At 44.0% G+C, this 20,613-nt stretch overlaps 1 protein-coding gene across 1 annotated transcript; it reads left to right on the top strand.

The window, feature by feature from the left end:
* The first annotated feature begins 437 nt into the window (after nt 1-437).
* LOC139281530 (uncharacterized) lies at nt 438-6,133 on the top strand. The gene is made up of 4 exons (XM_070901698.1): nt 438-593; nt 4,401-4,560; nt 4,834-5,647; nt 5,947-6,133. The coding sequence occupies exons 1-4, from the start codon at nt 576-578 to the stop codon at nt 6,131-6,133; spliced, it is 1,179 nt and encodes a 392-aa protein (XP_070757799.1). The 5' UTR covers nt 438-575.
* Nucleotides 6,134-20,613: the final 14,480 nt, after the last annotated feature.

Here is a 20,613-nt window from a genome sequence, read left to right as displayed (position 1 = left end):
ATGCATTCTGTATATGATTTGACAAAGTAACACTTTCTGGTTCATTCATCTGATTGGTTAAGTAGATACACAGTTGCTTTCCCTATTCACACAGGTCATCAATCCCCTGTACCTTTTTGGCTCCCTAATTTACAGTAAGTTAAAGAAAACAAGCCTTGCATTTATATAGCACCTTTCACGACCACTGGGTATCTCAAAGCGCTTTACAGGCAATGAAGTACTTTTGTAGTGTAGTGACTGTTGTAATATAGGAGTCCCAGTGCAAACCCTCCCCTCCCCGAGAAAGTCTGTGGGCAAGTGCAAGTGTAACATTCGCTGCTGAGAGCAAAATCCGGCCAGTTTAATGAGCCTTTTGGTGGTGGCGGCGGCGGCGGTGGTCCCTTTAAGAGCCAGGCTCTTGGACAGCCGGTCGTTGATTGGTTGAAATCGGCCCCGCTCTCAGTGCACCTGCGCGTGTCGCAGGACCCTGCTCATTCCCCAAGGAAACGACGAGAGAAGCAAACACAGAAAGTAGTGAGATCGGTGGGACAGAGCCATCAAAGCACAGACACATCCCGGGCAGTGCCACAGGCAAAATGCCCGTGCTCCTCAAGGTGAGATCTCTGCTCTTTGATTTTAAACAGCCGGGTTTTAATAAGACGGCCAGACAATCTGGCGGAGGGTGGTCCCGCGGCCGTGCCAGCCTCCAGGCCCGGCGCTGGCTGGCTTTTCATTGACAAGTGTTTTCTTGCAGGTACAAGGAATAATCCCGACGGAGCGCAGCTTCCACATCCTCTTGTATTTCATTATTGTGTCACTGCACTGCCGCAGTGTTTATTCGTGTACCAAATATTCGTGTACAAAATGCCTGAAACGAGTAACACAACTTGGTTGTTATTGAGCATTAATGCAGCAACCTTGCCAGAGGTTTGCAGACCCAATTCCAATTGTTTAAATAGGCGGTAGAAACCCCCAGATATTTTGGAAGGGATTTCAGACATCAGACAGTAACTGTGGTTGGGTTGGGGGGGGGAAAGAAAATCCAGTTTTCAGTTCCCTGTTCTAAAGAAAAACATCCTGTAATCCTGCAGAAACCATGCCTCAGCAGATCAGTATGATTATAGCTGTCCAGGATTATGTAAGGAACCCCAGCAGGGAGTCACGCTAAGTATGTTACTGTCACAAATAATGGGCCTAAAATTCCGGTCGGAGGCTTCCTTCGGACGAACGGCAAAGGTCTTCAGTCCATGCCTAGCTTACAGGGAGATGATGCCCCCTTGCGTAGGAAAATGATTCATGTTGGCCTGGACCACCAATCACACTGCAGTATTACATAAGAAATAGGAACAGGAGTAGGCCATCCGGCCCCTCGAGTCTGCTCTGCCATTTAATACAATCATGGCTGATCTGATCATGGACTCAGGTCCACTTCCCTGCCCGCTCCCCATAACTCCTTTATTCTCTTATCGGTTAAGAAACTGTCTATCTCTGTCTTAAATTTATTCAATGACCCAGCTTCCACAGCTCTGAGGCAGTGAATTCCACAGATTTACAATCCTCAGAGAAGAAATTTCTCCTCATCTCAGTTTTAAATGGGTGGCCCCTTATTCTAAGATTATGCCCCCTAGTTTTAGTCTCCCCTATCAGTGGAAACATCCTCTCTGCATCCACCTTGTCAAGCCCCCTCATAATCTTATAGATTTCGATAAGATCACCTCTCATTCTTCTGAATTCTACTGAGTAGAGGCCCAACCATCTCGACCTTTCCTCATAAATCAACCCCCTCATCTCCAGAATCAACCTAGTGACCCTTCTCTGAACTACCTCCAAAGCAAGTATATCCTTTCTTAAATATGGAAACCAAAACTGTATGCAGTATTCCAGGTGTGGCCTCACCAATACCCTGCATAAATGTAGCAAGACTTTCCTGCTTTTATACTCCATCCCCTTTGCAATAAAAGCCAAGATTCCAAGCTGTAGCTGCATATTAACCTTTTGTGTTTCATGCACAAGTACCCCCAGGTCCCGCTGCACTGCAGCACTATGCAGTTTTTCTCCATTTAAATAATAACTTGCTCTTCGATTTTTTTTTTTCTGCCAAAGTGCATAACCTCACACTTTCCAACATTATACTCCCATCTGCTAAATTTTTGTCCACTCACTTAGCTTGTCTATGTCCTTTTGCAGGTTTTTTTAAGTCCTCCTCACACATTACTTTTCCTCTCATCTTTGTATCGTCAGCAAATTTGGCTACATTATACTCGGACCCTTCCTCCAAGTTGTTAATATAGATTGTAAATAGTAAATAGAAGTCCCAGTACTGATCCCTGTGGCACCCCACTAGTTACTGATTGCCAACCCGAGAATGAACTAATTATCCCGACTCTCTGTTTTCTGTTAGTTAGCGAATTCTCTATCCATGCTAATATATTACTCCCAACCCCGTGAACTTTTATCTTGTGCAGTAATCTTTTACGTGGCACCTTGTCAAATGCCTTCTGGAAGTCCAAATACACCACATCCACTGGTTCCCCGTTATCCACCCTGTTCGTTACATCCTCAAAGAATTCCAGCAAATTTGTCAAACATGACTTCCCCTTCATAAATCCATGCTGACTCTACCTGACTGAATTATGCTGTTCTAAATGTCCTGCTACTGCTTCTTTAATAATGGACTCCAACATTTTCCCAACCACAGATGTTACGCTAACTGGTCTATAGTTTCCTGCTTTTTGTCTGCCTCCTTTTTTAAATAGGGACATTACAATTGCAGTTTTCCAATTTGCTGGGACTGCCCCAGAATCCAAGAAATTTTGGTAAACTACAACCAATGCATCCATTATCCCTACCGCTACTTCTCTTAAGTCCCTAGGATGCAAGCCATCAGGTTCAGGGGATTTATCTGCCTTTAGTCCTATTATCCTGCAGAGTACCACCTCCATTGTGATTGTGGTAAGTTCTTCCTCCTCCCACCCCCCCCCCCCCCCATAGCCCCTTGACTATGCACTGTTGGGATATTTTTAGTGTCCTCTACTGTAAAGACTGATTCCAAATATTTGTTTAAGGCTGGACTTTCCACTTAGATCGCTAGGTCCCAAAAAATGGGCGATGTTTCAGCCTTCAGGATTGCTAGAACATCGCCCATTTTTGGAATCGCTACTTTTGTTTTTTTTGGGGGGGGTGCTAGCCCAGCGATGTGAAATGGGCCTTAGCGATGTGGAAAGCAAGGCTTCCCTAGCAATGGCCCTCTGCGCATGGCTTTTTTTTTTTTGCAAGCAAGTTTTCCTGTGATTCGGGAGGTCAGGGGGTCATCCACGCATGCGCAGAAGGCAAAGGGATGAGGAGAGAGGAGAGAGACAAAGGAGTGAGAAAGAGAAATATAGGGCTAGACTTTCCACTAGGTGGCTAAGGCCCAAAAAAAATGGCCCTTGTTCCATCTCGGCCTTGCTGATCGCCGGCACAAAACCCCTTTTTTTTCCCCCCCGATTTTCCACTCTGCCATACCCCGGCGATGTGATTTTTCGACGATCTCACAATCGCCCACCGAAAACGGAAGTTTAAAAAAAAAAGCTTCCCTAGCAACGCTGTTCTGCGCATGTGGGGATTCTTTTTTGATTGACTTTCTTTGCCTCATTTTGAGAGGTCAGGGGTCATCACACATGCTCAGAAGGCACAGGGAGGGTCAGAGAGAGTGTGTGGAGACAAAGTGAGTGAAGGAAAGCAGAGAGGCAGAGGAGATTTGTTGGGCTTGTTTGATTATCTTGAGATCAAAAATATTTATTTTTACTTCTAAAAATGTATATTCTTTTACTTATTATTGTGGAAGTGGCCAGAAAGTTGAAAAATGATTTGTAAACTTTAATATTAAAAGTTATATATCAAAATGGAGGGTGAAACCGAAAGAAAAAGGGCAAAATCCTTCAGCGAGGAGGCCAACTAGGCACTTGTAAATATTGTACATGGCAGGTGGGACGACTTGACATGGGGTGGGCATGGGAAACCTCCACCCTGTGCCTACCGAAAAATCTGGCAGGAGATTGCCGATGTCGTCACATCGGCATCAAACGAAATACGGACACCTGACCAGTGCCGGAATAGGTGGAACAGCTTGTTGGCAGCAGCCAGAGTAAGTTGCATATTATATTTAAAATGTTATATATGTAATATTTTAATGATGCATACAAATTTTAATTGGAAGCTTGAATTTCAGTTATTTCTTGTATTAATTAAATTATGAATTAATTTATGCATCCTAACAGTAAGTTGAATTTTATATTGATGAAATATTGTTCATATGCAATGCAATGCAAATTTCTAATCGAACATTGCATTTCCGGCGTTGAATTTAAGTCTGTCATTCTTAAATGTTTATTACCAAGTCCATTAGCTTATGCCATGCCATGTTCTCTTCTCATTTGCAGAAGAAGATATCTATCAACCGCTCTGAGCAGAGGAGGATGGGGGGCGGCTCTGCTCAGCTTCAGCCGCTGTCAGAAATTGAGGAGCTTGCAGTCGCGCTGGTGGGACATGACAGCCGTTTGGTCACGACCCGTGGTGTGGCCGAACCCAGCCTTGTGTCTCGTGAGTAATGGGAACTGTGCAATGTGTCAAACATTGTTAGAGACATTTTAAAAATCTAAGTTACGCATGTAATGTCCTATAATTATAATGCAATATACTTTTCATGTACTCTTGATGTACGAATGATGTCATGGCAGTCCTTGTGCATATGGGGTATTGAAAACTATTGTTATGTTATGGGTTATTGAGAAATATTGATATGTAATGTTTGCTATTAATGATCACCGTTAATGTCCTAATAAGTTGTTAAGACGTGTCATTCGTCTTTTTAAGGTCAACCTGATACGGTCGTCTCACTGCAGCCATCCACTCCTCCTGCACCGTCAGCAGCAGCAGCAATCACCTCAGAGGAGGAAGAGGAAGAAGATGAGCCAATTAGTGTGGAGCAGGAGGAGGAGGAAGCAAACATTTTTGTGGGGGCGGAAGAACCTGCGGCCATCTCTATTGAGATGGATGAGGCACCGAGACCAAATGGTGTGCAGGTGGCGACGCCAAGGCGCGACATTTTGCACACGCCGACCCCACGGAGGTCGGGTCAGCGAGGTGAGCAATCGCCTACCTTGAACGGCCAGACGGAGTGCTTGATATCCCTGTGCAGGGAGACGGTCATGATTGGTCGTGACCTTATCCAGGGGTTCGAGGGTTTCTCCACAAACTGGAGCCAGTTCTCCACAAACTGGAGCCAGTTCTCCACAAACTGGAGCCAGTTCAACACGAACTTCTCCAACTGGTCTTCCATGCAAACGGAGATAGCACGGGAGACGTTGGAGGCGATCCGCGAACAGACCGCCGCAACCATTGCCCTTCAGCATGTGTTGCTGGCTGGACACGGCACTGCACCCCAAGGTGTCGTGTCGGCTCGGAGCGAGCACTCACCGAGCACTCGAGCGAGTACGGAGGATGCAGTTCCTCCTGACTCGGAAGTGGTGCCTCAGGTTTCTGCATCCACTCTGTCACCTCCACCACAGCAGGAAGTCTTGCCATCCCACGCTGCACACTGCGTTCGTGTCGGTATGCGTAGACTAAAACGGGTGGGTGGGGTAAGAACATGGGGTGGGAAAGGACCCGGAGGGAAACGTGGCCGCAGGTAGGGAGGGGGGTGTGTTTTCAATTACATTGTTAAATTGTTAATGCTATGTTCATGGTTGTTTGGGGGAAGGGTGAGTTGGGGGGCGGGGGGAGGGAGGGTGTCGTTAACTAATTTTTGAAAATTAATTCGTTAATAAAAAAAAATGTATTGAATTCAACAATTGTTGTGCCTTCTCTCTTAGTGACATTAGTTACATTAAGGATAACATTTTCATATAACATATTTACAGTTGTTCATCATTATTTGTTCAGTCTTTTATTATAGCCATACTTTACTTAAGCTAAGCATTAATGCAGATGCCAGGCCAGTGCAGGCAAGGCAAAAATGAAACCCCACGCAAATGAAACTTTTGATGTAACTGTAAATGAAAATGTGAATATCCACAATGAAAGTTCATGCAAAGCGTTCATAAATGAGCTGCTGATGCAACAGCTTAGCAGCTGTGTAACTGCCACTGGGTACTGGTCTTCGGGAGGTGGGTAGTGATACCGGTGCTAGATCGCCAGGCTGATCCCACTACCCTAGGTCCTTGCCTGCCCTTCTCTTCCGCCTCCATCCTTGCTGGCTGGCTCTTCTGTCTCCCCTCCTTCTGGAGGTGGACCTGCAGCCTGATCTGGCATTACTTGTCCTCTCCTTATCGCTAGGTTATGCAGCATGCAACACACCATAATAAACTCAGCGACCTGGTCAAGGTGGTACTGTAGGCTGCCACCAGAGGCGAGGGGCGCCGACCAGTGCTGGAAGCGATGGAACAGCCTGGTTGCTTCGGCAAGAGTAAGTAGGATTTTTTTATTGTAAAGATGCAAATTGTATTGAATTTAAGCTTATTATTCTTACATATATTACATATATTCCCTGCTAAGATCCGGACAGGGCTATGAACCTGTGCCCTTTTTAAGTCTGTCATGCTGCTGTTACTTACACTGGGGCAAGAGCTGTCCTTGCTCACTGTCTGCCCTATATTAGCATATAACTTTGGAAACTGTTGACTATCCTTTTTAGTATCTTAGCTCATGCCATTCTCTTGTCACTTTTGCAGAAGAAGTTATCGAACAACAGGAGGGAGCAGAGGTGCACCAGAGGCGGCCCTGCTTCCAGGAGCTGTCGTCGATTGAGGAGAGAGCGGCGGCGCTTGTGGGGACCGACAGCCACTCGGCCACCACCCGTGGTCTTGCAGAGCCCATGTGTGCTCCACGTGAGTGTTTAAAGTAATATAATGCAATTTAATTATAAAATACGAATGATGTCATGTTATGCATGCTACTCTCAGATTGACAACATAAGAACATAAGTACATAAGAGCAGGAGCAGGCCATCTGTCCGTTGTCCCCTTCTCTGATCCATCCTCCACAGCTCTTTAGAGCACTGAATTCCACGTAGATGTACTACCATATATATTACCAAATGATGCATTAATCTGTAAGGTGTCTCGGTCACATTTATTGTAGTAGTGCTTCTCCTCATACGTATGCCAGCACAGCGAAAGACTAATGTGTACCCTTCTGTTCTAATTGTGCTTTTCCAGAGGCGCCAATGGAGCCACCAAGAATGGCACCAGTGCTGGAAGTGCTCATTAACACAGGTGGTGAGGAGGATGAAGAGGAGAACGAGCAAGAGACAAGCGAGACGGAGGAGGAATTGATGCAGGAAACTGGCTCAACTGGGGGACCTGCGGTGGCCATGAGTTCATCTTCGAATGGAGAGGTAGCGGGACCAAGCAGCGTGCAGCGATCATTAGTGCCCTCGCAGACTCAACGGAGGTTGGGTCAGCGAGGTGAGCACGCGCCTACCCTGGCCGATCACAGAGGGCTTGACTTGACTGTACGAGGAGACCGTTGCGATTAGTCGCGACCGTCTCCAGGTGTTTGTGGCCTTCATGGAGGATTTCTCCCGGGTGTCTCAGCAGACGCTCGTGGAGCTGCGTGCGCAGACCGCTGCCACCAATGCCTTGCGGCATGCGTTGTTGACGGAACACGGCACTGCACCACAAGGTGCTGTGATGCCGCAGACCACAAGCACCAGCACACAAGCGAGTCAGGAGGAAGCACTTCCTTCTGACTCGGAAGGCGATTCCCCAGCTTCGTCTTCCCCTCCAACACCCCCCCCCCCCCCACCAACAGGCGATCGCGCCACTGCCACCCCCACCATGGCAGGAAGTCTCGACGTTGCCCGCTACACGCCAGCATCGTCTCGGTACCACCCTGGGACCAAAACGGGCGGGTGGGGCTAGGACACAGGGGAACAGGACCTGGAGGGAAACAATAATGTTTTTTATTTAGTTGATATTGTTCAGATTGTTTGTTGCTGTTGTTTTACTGTTGGGTGTGGGTTGAGGTGGGGCCTGCTGTTTGGGCATTCTTTTAAAGTAGTTAAAACATTTATTGTAATAAAAAACATTTTATTTCACTTTACAATTGTTGTGCAGTGTCATATAATAACGTAAGTTAAGGTAAACATGAATGCAACTGTTGTAAAACAATGGCTAGGCCAGACCAGGCAAGGATAAAACGTAACTCAACGCAAATGCAACTGCTGTCTTTCAGTAACCGTAAACGTAACTCTAACTGTGACTGTCCCCAATGTAAGTTCATGCAAAGCGTTCATTTATGAGCTGCTGATGCAAGAGTTTTGCAACTACGTAACTCCCACGAGGTTTTTCCAGTCTTGGGTGGGTGGGTATGGATTCATCGCCAGGCTGATTGTCCTCCCTGAGGTCCTCACCAGCCTCCCCCTCATCTACCTCTTCCGCCTCCACTCCTTCCTGAGGTGGACCGGCAGCCCCATCTGGCAATTGTTGTCCTCTCCTTATAGCTAGGTTATGCAATGTGCAGCACACCACAATAAACTCAGTCAGGGTGGTATTGTATGCTGCCTCCAGAATGGTCCAGGCATCTGAAATGCTGCTTCAGCACTCCAGTTGCCTTTTTGACTATTGCGTGCAGCTATATGGCTTTCGTTGTAATGCTGCTCGGGGGGGGAGGGTGATGATGAGCCAACTGGCAAGGCCAAATCCTTTATTCCCCAGCATCCAACCATGACCTTGTGGCTGATTGTTAAACAGTCAAAGACAGCGCTCTCACACAGGATGTGTGCATCATAAATGCTGCCTGGAAATTTAGCATTTACTGCCATGGTTATTTGGTTGTGGTCGACAACAAGCTGCACATTCAGGGAGTGGAATCCCTTTTGGTTACGAAACACCTCCGCATCCTGTAAAGGTGCTTTCAAGGTGATGTGCATGCAGTCTATTGCTCCCTGCACCTTGGGGAAGTTTGCTATTCTCGAGAAACCCAAAACCCTCTCGGTCTGTGCTTCCCTGACCATAGGGAAGGTTATAAAGTCCATCCTGCGAGCGTAAAGGGCTTGAATCACCTGTCAAATAGATTAATGTGTGGCGTGCTTAGAGATGTTGCCAGCTGAAGCCTGAAAGGAGCCCGATGCGTAGAAGGATAGTGCCGCAGTAACCTTTACCTCAACGGGCAGTGCGGTCCTGATGGTGCTGGTAGGCTGCAGATCTCCCTTGATGAGTTGGCATATCTCAGCGATGACCTCCTTTCGGAAGCGCAGCCTCCTAAGGCAAGAGTTATCAGACAAGTTCAGGTACGATTGTTTTTCCCTGTGAGTTCGTCGGATGTACGGTCTCCTCCGCTTTAGTCTGCCACCTCTTTGGGCCCTTCACTAAACCCAAGTTCAGACTCCAGCATGTGAGCTTTTACAAATAATAGTAGAGAAGTTACAGACCCCATCACTATTGCTATAAATGCCCTTTGATCTCACATTTATATTGTACTAATATAAATCAGTAAATAAGGCCCTTAAATAACTCTCAAATTATAAGCCCCTTCTTTAAGCAGCCTCTCACTTTCTCCGATGTTCAAAATGGCATCCATAGTGCTGAGTTCTGTGAAGAGTACCAGGTAAGAGCAACTTTTCTCCAACGATCACCTTGGCGATGTGAAAATCTTGTGTGCGGAAAGTTGGGCCAGCGATCTTCTGGCCCAAGTTTCCACTTTTAACGTAAAATGCGTGATAGCTTGCCTTTTTGGGTGATAAATAGGCGATAGCCCAGCGATCTCAAGTGGAAAGTCCAGTCCTTTAGAGTTCTGCCATCTCCATGTTACCCATCACTAATTCCCCGGTTTCATCCTCTCCTAAGGGACCGACATTTACTTTTAGCCACCCTTTTCCTTTTTATATACCTGTAGAAACTCTTGCTATCTGTTTTTTATATTTCGTGCTAGTTTACTTTCATAGTCTATCTTCCTGTAATCATTTTTTTAGTCATTCTTTGCTGGCTTTTAAAAGCTTCCCAATCTTCTGTCCTCCCACTAGTTGTGGCCACTTTGTATGCCCTTGTTTTTAAATTCGATACCGTCCTTTATTTCTTTAGTTAGCCATGGATGGCTATCTTTTCTTTTACACCCTTTCCTCCTCACTGGAATATATTTCTTGAGTTGTAAAATATCTCCTTAAATGCATGCCAGTGTTCATCAACTATCCTACACTTTAATCTATTTTCCCAGTCTATTTTAGCCAACTCTGCCCTCATACCTTTGCAGTCGCCTTTATTTAATCTTAGTACGCTGGTTTCAGATCCAAGTTTCTCGCCCTCCATCTGAATTTGAAATTCAACCATGCTATGATCACTTATTCCGGGGGATCCTTTACTAGGAGATTGTTTATTAATCCTGTCTCATCATACAGGACCAGATCTAAGATAGCCTGCCCTCTGGTTGGTTCTGTTACATACTGCTCAAGGAACCTGTCCCTTAGCACTCTGAACTCTTCCTCAAGGCTTCCCTCCATAATAATGGAAAGTCCGTTTTTACGAGTTCCCATCACTATCAATGAGAATAAACCCCTAAAACAAGAGAAACAACATAATAAATAAAAAAAACACCAAACATATTTTAAAATTAACTGAAATTAAAGTTAATTAAATGTTTTGGGGAATTTTTTTTAACGTGATTTAATAGGGTTTAAAGTAAACTTACCTTAATGGGACAGGGTTTTTACTATAAAAATGTGTATTTAATTTTGATTTATATTAAAACTCTTATGCTTGTAAAAGTAGGCTATGCGCCTGCTTTTACCAGGCATAAGAGTTTGAAGGACAGTCGCTGGGCATGAGTTGTGGAAATATCCCAATCTTACCCAATTTTGCGAGGCCTCGCCGGGTCTGTGTGCACTTTGTACGGACACAGTGAGGCTGGAATTTTAACCCCAAAACCTAAATATATACACACAACATCTGGCTGTACTTCCGATCTAATGGCTGTTTTAAATGAATAGTTTCGATATGACTTTGTCTCACAGGCAATTGATAGATTACACATTTCATTTCTAAATTATAGTTTAACTTTCCGTTGCACTGTATGAAGTGGTTGAGCCAGTTATACTGAACTGAATGGGGAGAGAGCATCAGATTTAAATAATATTTATTACTGACATCTTTGAAGACAAATATAGCCCAATAAACGTTTATGTTCCTTTCCTAAATTGAGATCAAGATTATGAATGGATCAGGATCAGGATGTTTTTGCACCAGATTAAAATGGAAATTGGCATTTTAAAAACAAATTCATCCGAGCACGATTTGTAACTTGGCTTAGTGGTAGCACTGTAGATGCTTGAGTCAGAAGTTGTGGGTTCAAACCTCACTCCAGGACTTGAACACATAGAGCTGGAAATTCAGCATTTACCACCACCGCCCATATCTTGGCGGTATTGAGGCGGTAAACCATGCTTGCGTTTTTAGTACCGCTGGAATACCGCTAAGAACCAAAGCCACTAGTTTCGATAAAATTTGGCCAGCGGTAGCGGTAAGTATCGTTTTTTTTTTGGTCGTGTAAGGCTGGCGTCCGTGAAAACGGGCCTTCTGCGCACGTGTGATTTTTTTTTTCTCTGACATTAGTTTTTCCTGCGATTTTGGGTCAGGGGTTGCCTGCACATGCGCGGAAGAGAGAGAGAGAGAGAGAAGTGCTCTTACAGGAAGCCGAGTGCCAATGGGTATAGGGATAAGCAGACTAGAAAGTTAAATCGTGGCTCATAAAGTGGTGTGGGAGGCAGACGTTTTGCTTCATGGGGCTCTGGCAACAGTACTGGGGAAAGAGGGAGCTGTTTCATTGGGATGGGCTCCACGTGAACCAGGCGGAAAGGAGTGCCCTTGTGAATTGAATAATTAGGGTAGTAGATAGGGCTTTAAACGATTGAAGACGGAGTGGGATTCAGGAAAGAGTAAATTTAAAAGCAGCAAAAGAAATGTCGAGGCTATAGAGCAGAGCGGAGTTTTGGGTAAACATAAGCAGAGTAGGTCAGGAAGGGACAAAGAGAGAATAACAAAGGTAATAGGGCATTACTGACTAAGGTGACATCAGGGAAAAATAGAAAAAAGTCAAAGCTAAAGGCACTATAACTGAATGTTCAAAGCATTCGCAACAAAATAGATGAATTAATTTCTATCTCCGCTATTAATAGGTTTGATCTAATAGCCATTAGGAAAACGTGATTGCAAAGTGACCAAGGTTGGGAACTAAATATTCCAGAATACTTAACTTTTAGAAGAGATAGACAAAATGGAAAAGGAGGAGGCGTAGCCCTGATATTAAAGAATGGGATAAAGACAGTAGAGAAAAAGGATCTTGGCTCGGAAAATCAAGAAGTAGAAACCGCAAGGGGCAGAAAACATTGGTGGGAGTTGTTTATAGGCCCCCAAGCAGTAGTGGTAATGAAGGGCACAGTATAAATCAGGAAATTAGAGGTGCATGTAACAGGCAATACAATAATCATGGGGGACTTTAATCTACATATAGACTGGGCAAACCAAATTTGCAGTAATAGTGTGGAAGATGAATTCATGGAATGTATACAAGATGGTTTTCTAGATCAGTATGTTGAAGAACCAACTAGACAACAGGCTATTTTAGATCTAGTATTGTGCAATGAGAAAGGATTAATTAATAACCTTGTAGTAAAGGGGTCTTTAGGGAAGAGTGACCATAATATGATAGAATTTTACAATGGCCCTGAAAACCGTACAGAACCGTAAGGCATAGAAACCTCAAGAAAAGTGATTCAACCATGGCTAATGAGAATTTAAAGATGGTATTAGATCAATCCAGACGGTCTGCACCTGGGCAGGACAGGAACCAATGTCCTATGGGGAGTGTTTGCTAGTGCTGTTGGGGAGGAGTTAAACTAATATGGCAGGGGGATGGGAACCAATTTAGGGAGACAGAGGGAAACAAAAAGGAGATAAAAGCAAAAAACAGAAAGGAGATGAGAAAAAGTGGAGGGCAGAGAAACGCAAGACAAAGAACAAAAAGTGCCACTGAACAACAAAATTCTAAAAGGACAAAGGGTGTTAAAAAAAACAAGCCTGAATGCTTTGTGTCTTAATGCAAGGAGTATCCGTAATAAGGTGGATGAATTAACTGTGCAAATAGATGTTAACAAATATGATGTGATTGGGATTACGGAGACGTGGCTCCAGGATGATCAGGGCTGGGAACTCAACATCCAGGGGTATTCAACATTCAGGAAGGATAGAATAAAAGGAAAAGGAGGTAGGGTAGCATTGCTGGTTAAAGAGGAGATTAATGCAATAGTTAGAATGGACATTAGCTTGGATGATGTGGAATCTATATGGGTAGAGCTGCAGAACACCAAAGGGCAAAAAACGTTATTGGGAGTTGTGTAGACCTCCAAACAGTAGTCGTGATGTTGGGGAGGGCATCAAACAAGAAATTAGGGGTGCATGCAATAAGGGTGCAGCAGTTATAATGGGTGACTTTAATATGCACATAGATTGGGCTAACCAAACTGGAAGAAATACAGTGGAGGAGAATTTCCTGGAGTGCATAAGGGATGGTTTTCTAGACCAATATGTCGAGGAACCAACTAGGGGGGAGGCCATCTTAGACTGGGTGTTGTGTAATGAGAGAGGATTAATTAGCAATCTCGTTGTGCGAGGCCCCTTGGGGAAGAGTGACCATAATATGGTGGAATTCTGCATTAGGATGGAGAATGAAACAGTTAATTCAGAGACCATGGTCCAGAACTTAAAGAAGGGTAACTTTGAAGGTATGAGGCGTGAATTGGCTAGGATTGATTGGCGAATGATACTTGAGGGGTTGACTGTGGATGAGCAATGGCAGACATTTAGAGACCACATGAATGAACTACAACAATTGTGCATTCCTGTCTGGCATAAAAAATAAAAAAGCGAAGGTGGCTCAACCGTGGCTATCAAGGGAAATCAGGGATAGTATTAAAGCCAAGGAAGTGGCATACAAATTGGCCAGAAATAGCAGCGAACCCGGAGACTGGGAGAAATTTATAACTCAGCAGAGGAGGACAAAGGGTTTGATTAGGGCAGGGAAAATGGAGTACGAGAAGAAGCTTGCAGGGAACATTAAGACGGATTGCAAAAGTTTCTATAGATATGTAAAGAGAAAAAGATTAGTAAAGACAAATGTAGGTCCCCTGCAGTCAGAATCAGGGGAAGTCATAACGGGGAACAAAGAAATGGCGGACCAATTGAACAAGTACTTTGGTTCGGTATTCACTAAGGAGGACACTAACAACATTCCAGATATAAGAAGGGTCAGAGGGTCTAGTAAGGAGGAGGAACTGAGGGAAATCCTTATTAGTCGGGAAATTGTGTTGGGGAAATTGATGGGATTGAAGGCCGATAAATCTCCAGGGCCTGATGGACTGCATCCCAGAGTACTTAAGGAGGTGGCCTTGAAAATAGCGGATGCATTGACAGTCATTTTCCAACATTCCATTGACTCTGGATCAGTTCCTATCGAGTGGAGGGTAGCCAATGTAACCCCACTTTTTAAAAAAGGAGGGAAAGAGAAAACAGGGAATTATAGACCGGTCAGCCTGACATCGGTAGTGGGTAAGATGATGGAATCAATTATTAAGGATGTCATAGCAGCGCATTTGGAAAGAGGTAACATGATGGGTCCAAGTCAGCATAGATTTGTGAAAGGGAAATCATGCTTGACAAATCTTCTGGAATTTTTTGAGGATGTTTCCAGTAGAGTGGACAAGGGAGAACCATTTGATGTGGTATATTTGGACTTTCAGAAGGCTTTCGACAGGGTTGCACACAAGAGATTAATGTGCAAAGTTAAAGCACATGGGATTGGGGGTAGTGTGCTGACATGAATTGAGAAATGCTTGTCAGACAGGAAGCAAAGAGTAGGAGTAAATGGGTACTTTTCAGAATGGCAGGCGGTAACTAGTGGGGTACCGCAAGGTTCTGTGCTGGGGCTCCAGCTGTTTACACTGTATATTAATGATTTAGACGAGGGGATTAAATGTAGTATCTCCAAATTTGCGGATGACACTAAGTTAGGTGGCAGTGTGAGCTGGGAAGAGGATGCTATGAGGCTGCAGAGCGACTTGGATAGGTTAGGTGAGTGGGCAAATGCATGGCAGATGAAGTATAATGTGGATAAATATGAGGTTGTCCACTTTGGTGGTAAAAACAGAGAGACGGACTATTATCTGAATGGTGACAGATTAGGAAAAGGGGAGGTGCAACGAGACCTGGGTGTCATGGTACATCAGTCATTGAAGGTTGGCATGCAGGTACAGCAGGCGGTTAAGAAAGCAAATGGCATGTTGGCCTTCATAGCGAGGGGATATGAGTACAGGGGCAGGGAGGTGTTGCTACAGTTGTACAGGGCCTTGGTGAGGCCACACCTTATTGTGTACAGTTTTGGTCTCCTAACCTGAGGAAGGACATTCTTGTTATTGAGGGAGTGCAGCGAAGGTTCACCAGACTGATTCCCGGGATGGCGGGACTGACATATGAAGAAAGACAATCAACTGGGCTTGTATTCACTGGAGTTCAAAAGAATGAGAGGGGACCTTATAGAAACTTAAAATTCTGATGGGTTTAGACAGGTTAGATGCAGGAAGAATGTTCCCAATGTTGGGGAAGTCCAGAACCAGGGGTCACAGTCTAAGGATAAGGGGTAAGCCATTTAGGACCGAGATGAGGAGAAACTTCTTCACCCAGAGAGTGGTGAACCTGTGGAATTCTCTACCACAGGAAGTTGTTGAGGCCAATTCACTAAATATATTCAAAAAGGAGTTAGATGTAGTCCTTACTACTAAGGGGATCAAGAGGTATGGCAAGAAAGCAGGAATGGGGTACTGAAGTTCCATGTTCAGCCATGAACTCATTGAATGGCGGTGCAGGCTAGAAGGGCCGAATGGCCTACTCCTGCACCTATTTTCTATGTTTCTTATAATGTTGCCAAAAAGGCCAGTAAACCCGAGGATTTTAGAATTCAGCAAAGGAGGACCAAGAAATTGCTAAGAAACAGAAAATAGAATATGAGGGTAAACTAGCGAGAGAAAGGGAAATCATGTTTGACAAATCTGTTTGTTTTTTGAGGTTATAACTAGTAGAATAGATAAGGGGGGAACCATTGGATGTGGTGTATTTGGATTTTCAAAAGGCATTCGATAAAGTGCCACACAAAGTTATTGAACAAAATTAGGGCTCAAGGGATTGGGGGTAATATACTAGCATGGATTGAGGATTGGTTAGCAGACAGAAAATAGAGTAGGAATAAACTGGTCATTTTCAGGTTGGCAGGCTGTAACTACTGGGGTGCCACAAGGATTGTGGTTGGGTGTCAGCTAGTCACAATCTATATCAATGATTTGGATGAAGGGACTAAATGTAATGTAGCCAAGTTTGTTGATGATACAAAGCTAGGTGGGAATGTAAGTTGTGAGGAGGATGCAAAGGGACTTCAAGGGGATATAGACAGGCTAAGTGAGCGGGCAAGAAAATGGTAAATTGAATATCGGATGTAATGTACTTTGGTAAGAAAAATAGAAAAGAGTATTTTTTTTAAATGGTGAGAGATTGGGAAATGTTGGTGTTCAGGGGGACCTGGGTGTCCTTGTACACAAATCACTGAAAGTTAACATGCAGGTACAGCAAGCAATTAAGAAAGCAAATGGAATGTTGGACTTTATTTTTATTACAAAGGATTTAAGTATAACAGTAAAGTCGTCTTACTGCAATTATATAGGGCCCTGGTGAGACCGCACCTGGAGTATTGTGTACAGTTTTGGTCTCCTTACTTAAGGAAGGATATACTTGCCATTGAGGGAGTGCAATGAGGATTCACCAGACTGATTTCTGGGATGGGGGATTGTCCTAATGAGGAGAGATTGAGTAGACTAGGCCTATATTCTCCAGAGTTTAGAAGAATGAGAGGTGATCTAATTGAAACACACACAATTCTTACAGGTCTTGATAGGGTAGATGCAGGGAGGATGTTTCCTCTGGCTGAGGAGTCTAGAACCAGGGGTCACAGTCTCAGAATAAGGGGTTGCCCATCTGGAACTAAGGAGAAACAACTTCACTCAGACGGTGGTGGAGGCACAGTCTTTATATTCAAGACAGAGAGCGATAGATTTTTGGATATTGAGGGTATCAAGGGATATAGGGATAGTGCAGGAAAGTTGAGCTGCGGTAGAAGATCAGCACGATATGCTCAAGGGTCCGAATGGCCTACTCCTGCTCATAATTCTTGTGGTCTAAACCAAATCAAATTAATTACTAGAATTTGTTTACAGATTTTAATTTAAAATCAAATTGAGCACTTTAGAATAAACACACAAGCCTGTATCTTGAAGTCTTGATGGCTTGTCTGTTACTCTTCAGAAAAAACACCCATAGCTTATTGACAATCTCAAATACTTATTACAGAAGTAACCATAGCACAGCCTTACTACCAATTCTGTTGTATAAAAATAAGAGTACATCAGAAAGTGGGGTCAAAGCAGGGAAAAATGGTAAGAAGAAGAAAAAATTGAAAGCTCTTTATCTGAATGTATGCAGCATTCGTAACAAGTTAGATGAGTTGATGCTATAAATGGGTATGACCTGATAGCCATAACAGAGACGTGGTTGCAAGGTGACCAAGACTGGAAATTGAATATTCAGGGGTATTTGACAATTCAGAGGGTTGGACAAAGGAAAAGGAGGTGGGTAGCCTTGTTAATAAAGAATGAGATCAGTGCAGTAGTGAGAAATTATATTGGCTCAGAAGATCAAGATGTAGAATCAGTTTAGGTGAAGATAAGAAATAATGGGAAGAAATCACTGGTGAGCGTAGTCTGTAGGCCCTCTAACAGTAGCTACACTGTTGGACGAAGTATACATAGAAATAATGGAGGCTTGTAAGAAAGGTACAGCAATAATCATGTGCAATTTTATTCTTTTTGATTGAACACATCAAATTGGCCAAGGTAGCCTTGATGAAGAGTTCATAGAGTGCATCCGAGATGGTTTCCTTGAACAGTATGTTGCGGAACCAACCAGGGAGCAGGCTATCTTGGATCTGGTACTGTGTAATGAGACAGGATTAATACATTATCTCATAGTAAAGGATCCGCTAGGAAAGAGTAACTACAGCATGTTTGAATATCAAATTCAATTGGAGGGTGAGAAAGTTGGATCTCAAACCAGTGTCCTGATCTTAAAACAATGGCAATTACAAAAGGTATGAAGGCAGAGTTGGTTAAAGTGAACTGGGAAAATAGTGTAAGACGGTTGATAAACTGGCAGACATTTAAGGAGATATTTCATAACTCTCAACAAAAATATATTCCAGTGAGAAGGAAAGACTTTTAAGAGAAGGGAGAACCATCCATGGTTAACTAAGGATGTAAAGGATGGTATTAAATTGAAAAAAAGTGGCATACATTGTGCCAAGATTAGTGGGAGGCCAGAGGATTGGGAATTTTTAAAAAATCAGTGAAGGATGACTAAAAATATTATAAAGAGAGGGAAGATAGAGTATGAGAGTAAGCTAGCAAAAAATTTAAAAATGGATAGTAAGGGCTTCCACAGGTATATAAAAAGGAAGAGAGTAGTTAAAGTAAACATTGCTCCCTTAGAAGATGAGACTGGGGAATTAATAATGGGGAATAGGGAAATGGCAGAGACTTTGAACAAATAATTTGTATCGGTCTTCACGGTAGAAGACACTAAAAACATCCCAATAATAGATAATCAAGGAGCTATAAGGAACGAGGAACTTAAAACAATCACTATCACTAAAGAAAAAGTACTCCGGTAAAATAATGGGGCTAAAGGTGGACAAGTCCCCAGGCCCTGATGGCCTGCATCCTAGGGTCTTAAAAGAAGTGGCTGCAGTATCTCTGCAGTGAATGCATTGGTTGTAATCTACCAAAATTCCCTGGAATCTGGAACGGTCCCAGAGGATTGGAAAACCGCAAATGTAACGCCCCTTTTATAAAAAAAGGAGGCAGACAGAAAGCAGGAAACTATAGACCAGTTAATCTATCTGTCATTGGTAAAATGCTAGAATCCATTATTAAGGAAGCAGTAGCAGGACATTTGGAAAAGTATAATACAGTCAAGCAGAATCATCATGGTTTTATGAAAGGGAAATCATGTTTGACAAATTTGCTGGAGTTCTTTGAGGATGTAATGAGCAGGGTGGATAAGGGGGAACCAGTGGATGTGATGTATTTGGATTTCCAGAAGGCATTCAATAAGGTGCCACATAAAAGATTACTGCACAAGATAAGAGTTCACGGGGTTTGGGGTAATATATTAGCATGGATAGCGGATTAGCTAACTAACAGAAAACAGAGAGGGGATAAATAAGTCATTTTCTGCTTGGCAAATGGTAACTAGTGAGCTGTCACAGGGAGTCCATTTAATTCAACCTTCAGCATTATCGGGGGACACTTTGTGGTAAATGTGTGCACCCCATATACCTCTGGCTCCTCGGTCTGAGGCTCTGGTTCATCATGATCCACCGTGGATCTGTCCTCCTCTGCAACATGGTGGTTTGCAGGATTAGCAGGGTTTGCAGCTCGCCTGCACTTGCGTTGGAGGTGTCCCATTGTTCCACAGCGCTTGCAAACGTATCCTTTGAAGCGGCATGAATGGAAACGATGATCACCCCCGCAGCGCCAACAAGGTGTTAATAGCCTTTTATTCACCACCCTTGATGGCGGACTCTGAGTCATCTGTGGACGTGCAGCTGCAGGCGTATAAGTTCTGCCCTGTACATTTCGATTTGAAAATAACGTTACTTTGTTCACAGTACTTGCAGCAGCACTAGTGTGCTGAGAAATTTGTTTGCTATTGTCACTGGTGGCGATAAACGCCTGGGCTATCGCTATGGCTTTACTCAAGGTTGGGGTCTCTACAGTCAAAAGTTTACAAAGTATTACTTCATGGCCAATGCCAAATCCAAAGAAGTCCCTGAGCAAGTGCTCCAAGTGTCCTTCAAATTCGCAATGTCCTGCAAGGTGCCTTTGCTTGGTGATGTAGCTCACCACTTCCTGGCCTTCAGACCTCTTGTACGTGTAGAACTGATACCTCGCCATCAGAACGGTTTCCTTCGGGTTTAGATGCTCCTGGCCCAGTGTGCACAACTCATCGTACGACTTTTCTGTGGGTTTTGCTGGTGCGAGCAGGTTTTTCCTGAGGCCATACGTTGGTGTCCCACAAACGGTGAGGAGGATCGCCATTCGTTTGGCAGCGTTCGCTGCTTCTTCCAGCTCGTTGGCCACGAAGTATTGGTCGAGTCGCTCCACGAAGATTTCCCAATCATCTCCCTCCGAAAATTTCTCCAGGATGCCCACAGTTCTCTGCATTGCTGCGGTGGGATTCGTCATCTGTATCTCGTCGCCAGTTGTTATGTCTTGAATAAAGAGTCAGACTCGATACTGTAAGCTCAAAGTATGGTGTGACCGTAGTCCTTTATTACAGATCTGAGTGTCTCTCCAGCCTGTGAAGCTTCCTTATGTACAGGTGCTCCCAAAGGATTGTGGGATCCCTTGGGACTCCAGGGGATAAGCCCTCTGGTGGTTGGACATGGTATTTACAGGTTTACATACATAACAGAAACCAAGAGCAATCAAGACATTTAAGGATCTGT

Source organism: Pristiophorus japonicus, chromosome 15 (genome assembly GCF_044704955.1).
Source record: "Pristiophorus japonicus isolate sPriJap1 chromosome 15, sPriJap1.hap1, whole genome shotgun sequence".
NCBI classification, from domain to species: Eukaryota; Metazoa; Chordata; class Chondrichthyes; family Pristiophoridae; genus Pristiophorus; species Pristiophorus japonicus.
The sequence above is the reverse complement of the archived record's forward strand: the minus strand, read 5'-3'. Positions and strand labels throughout refer to the sequence as shown.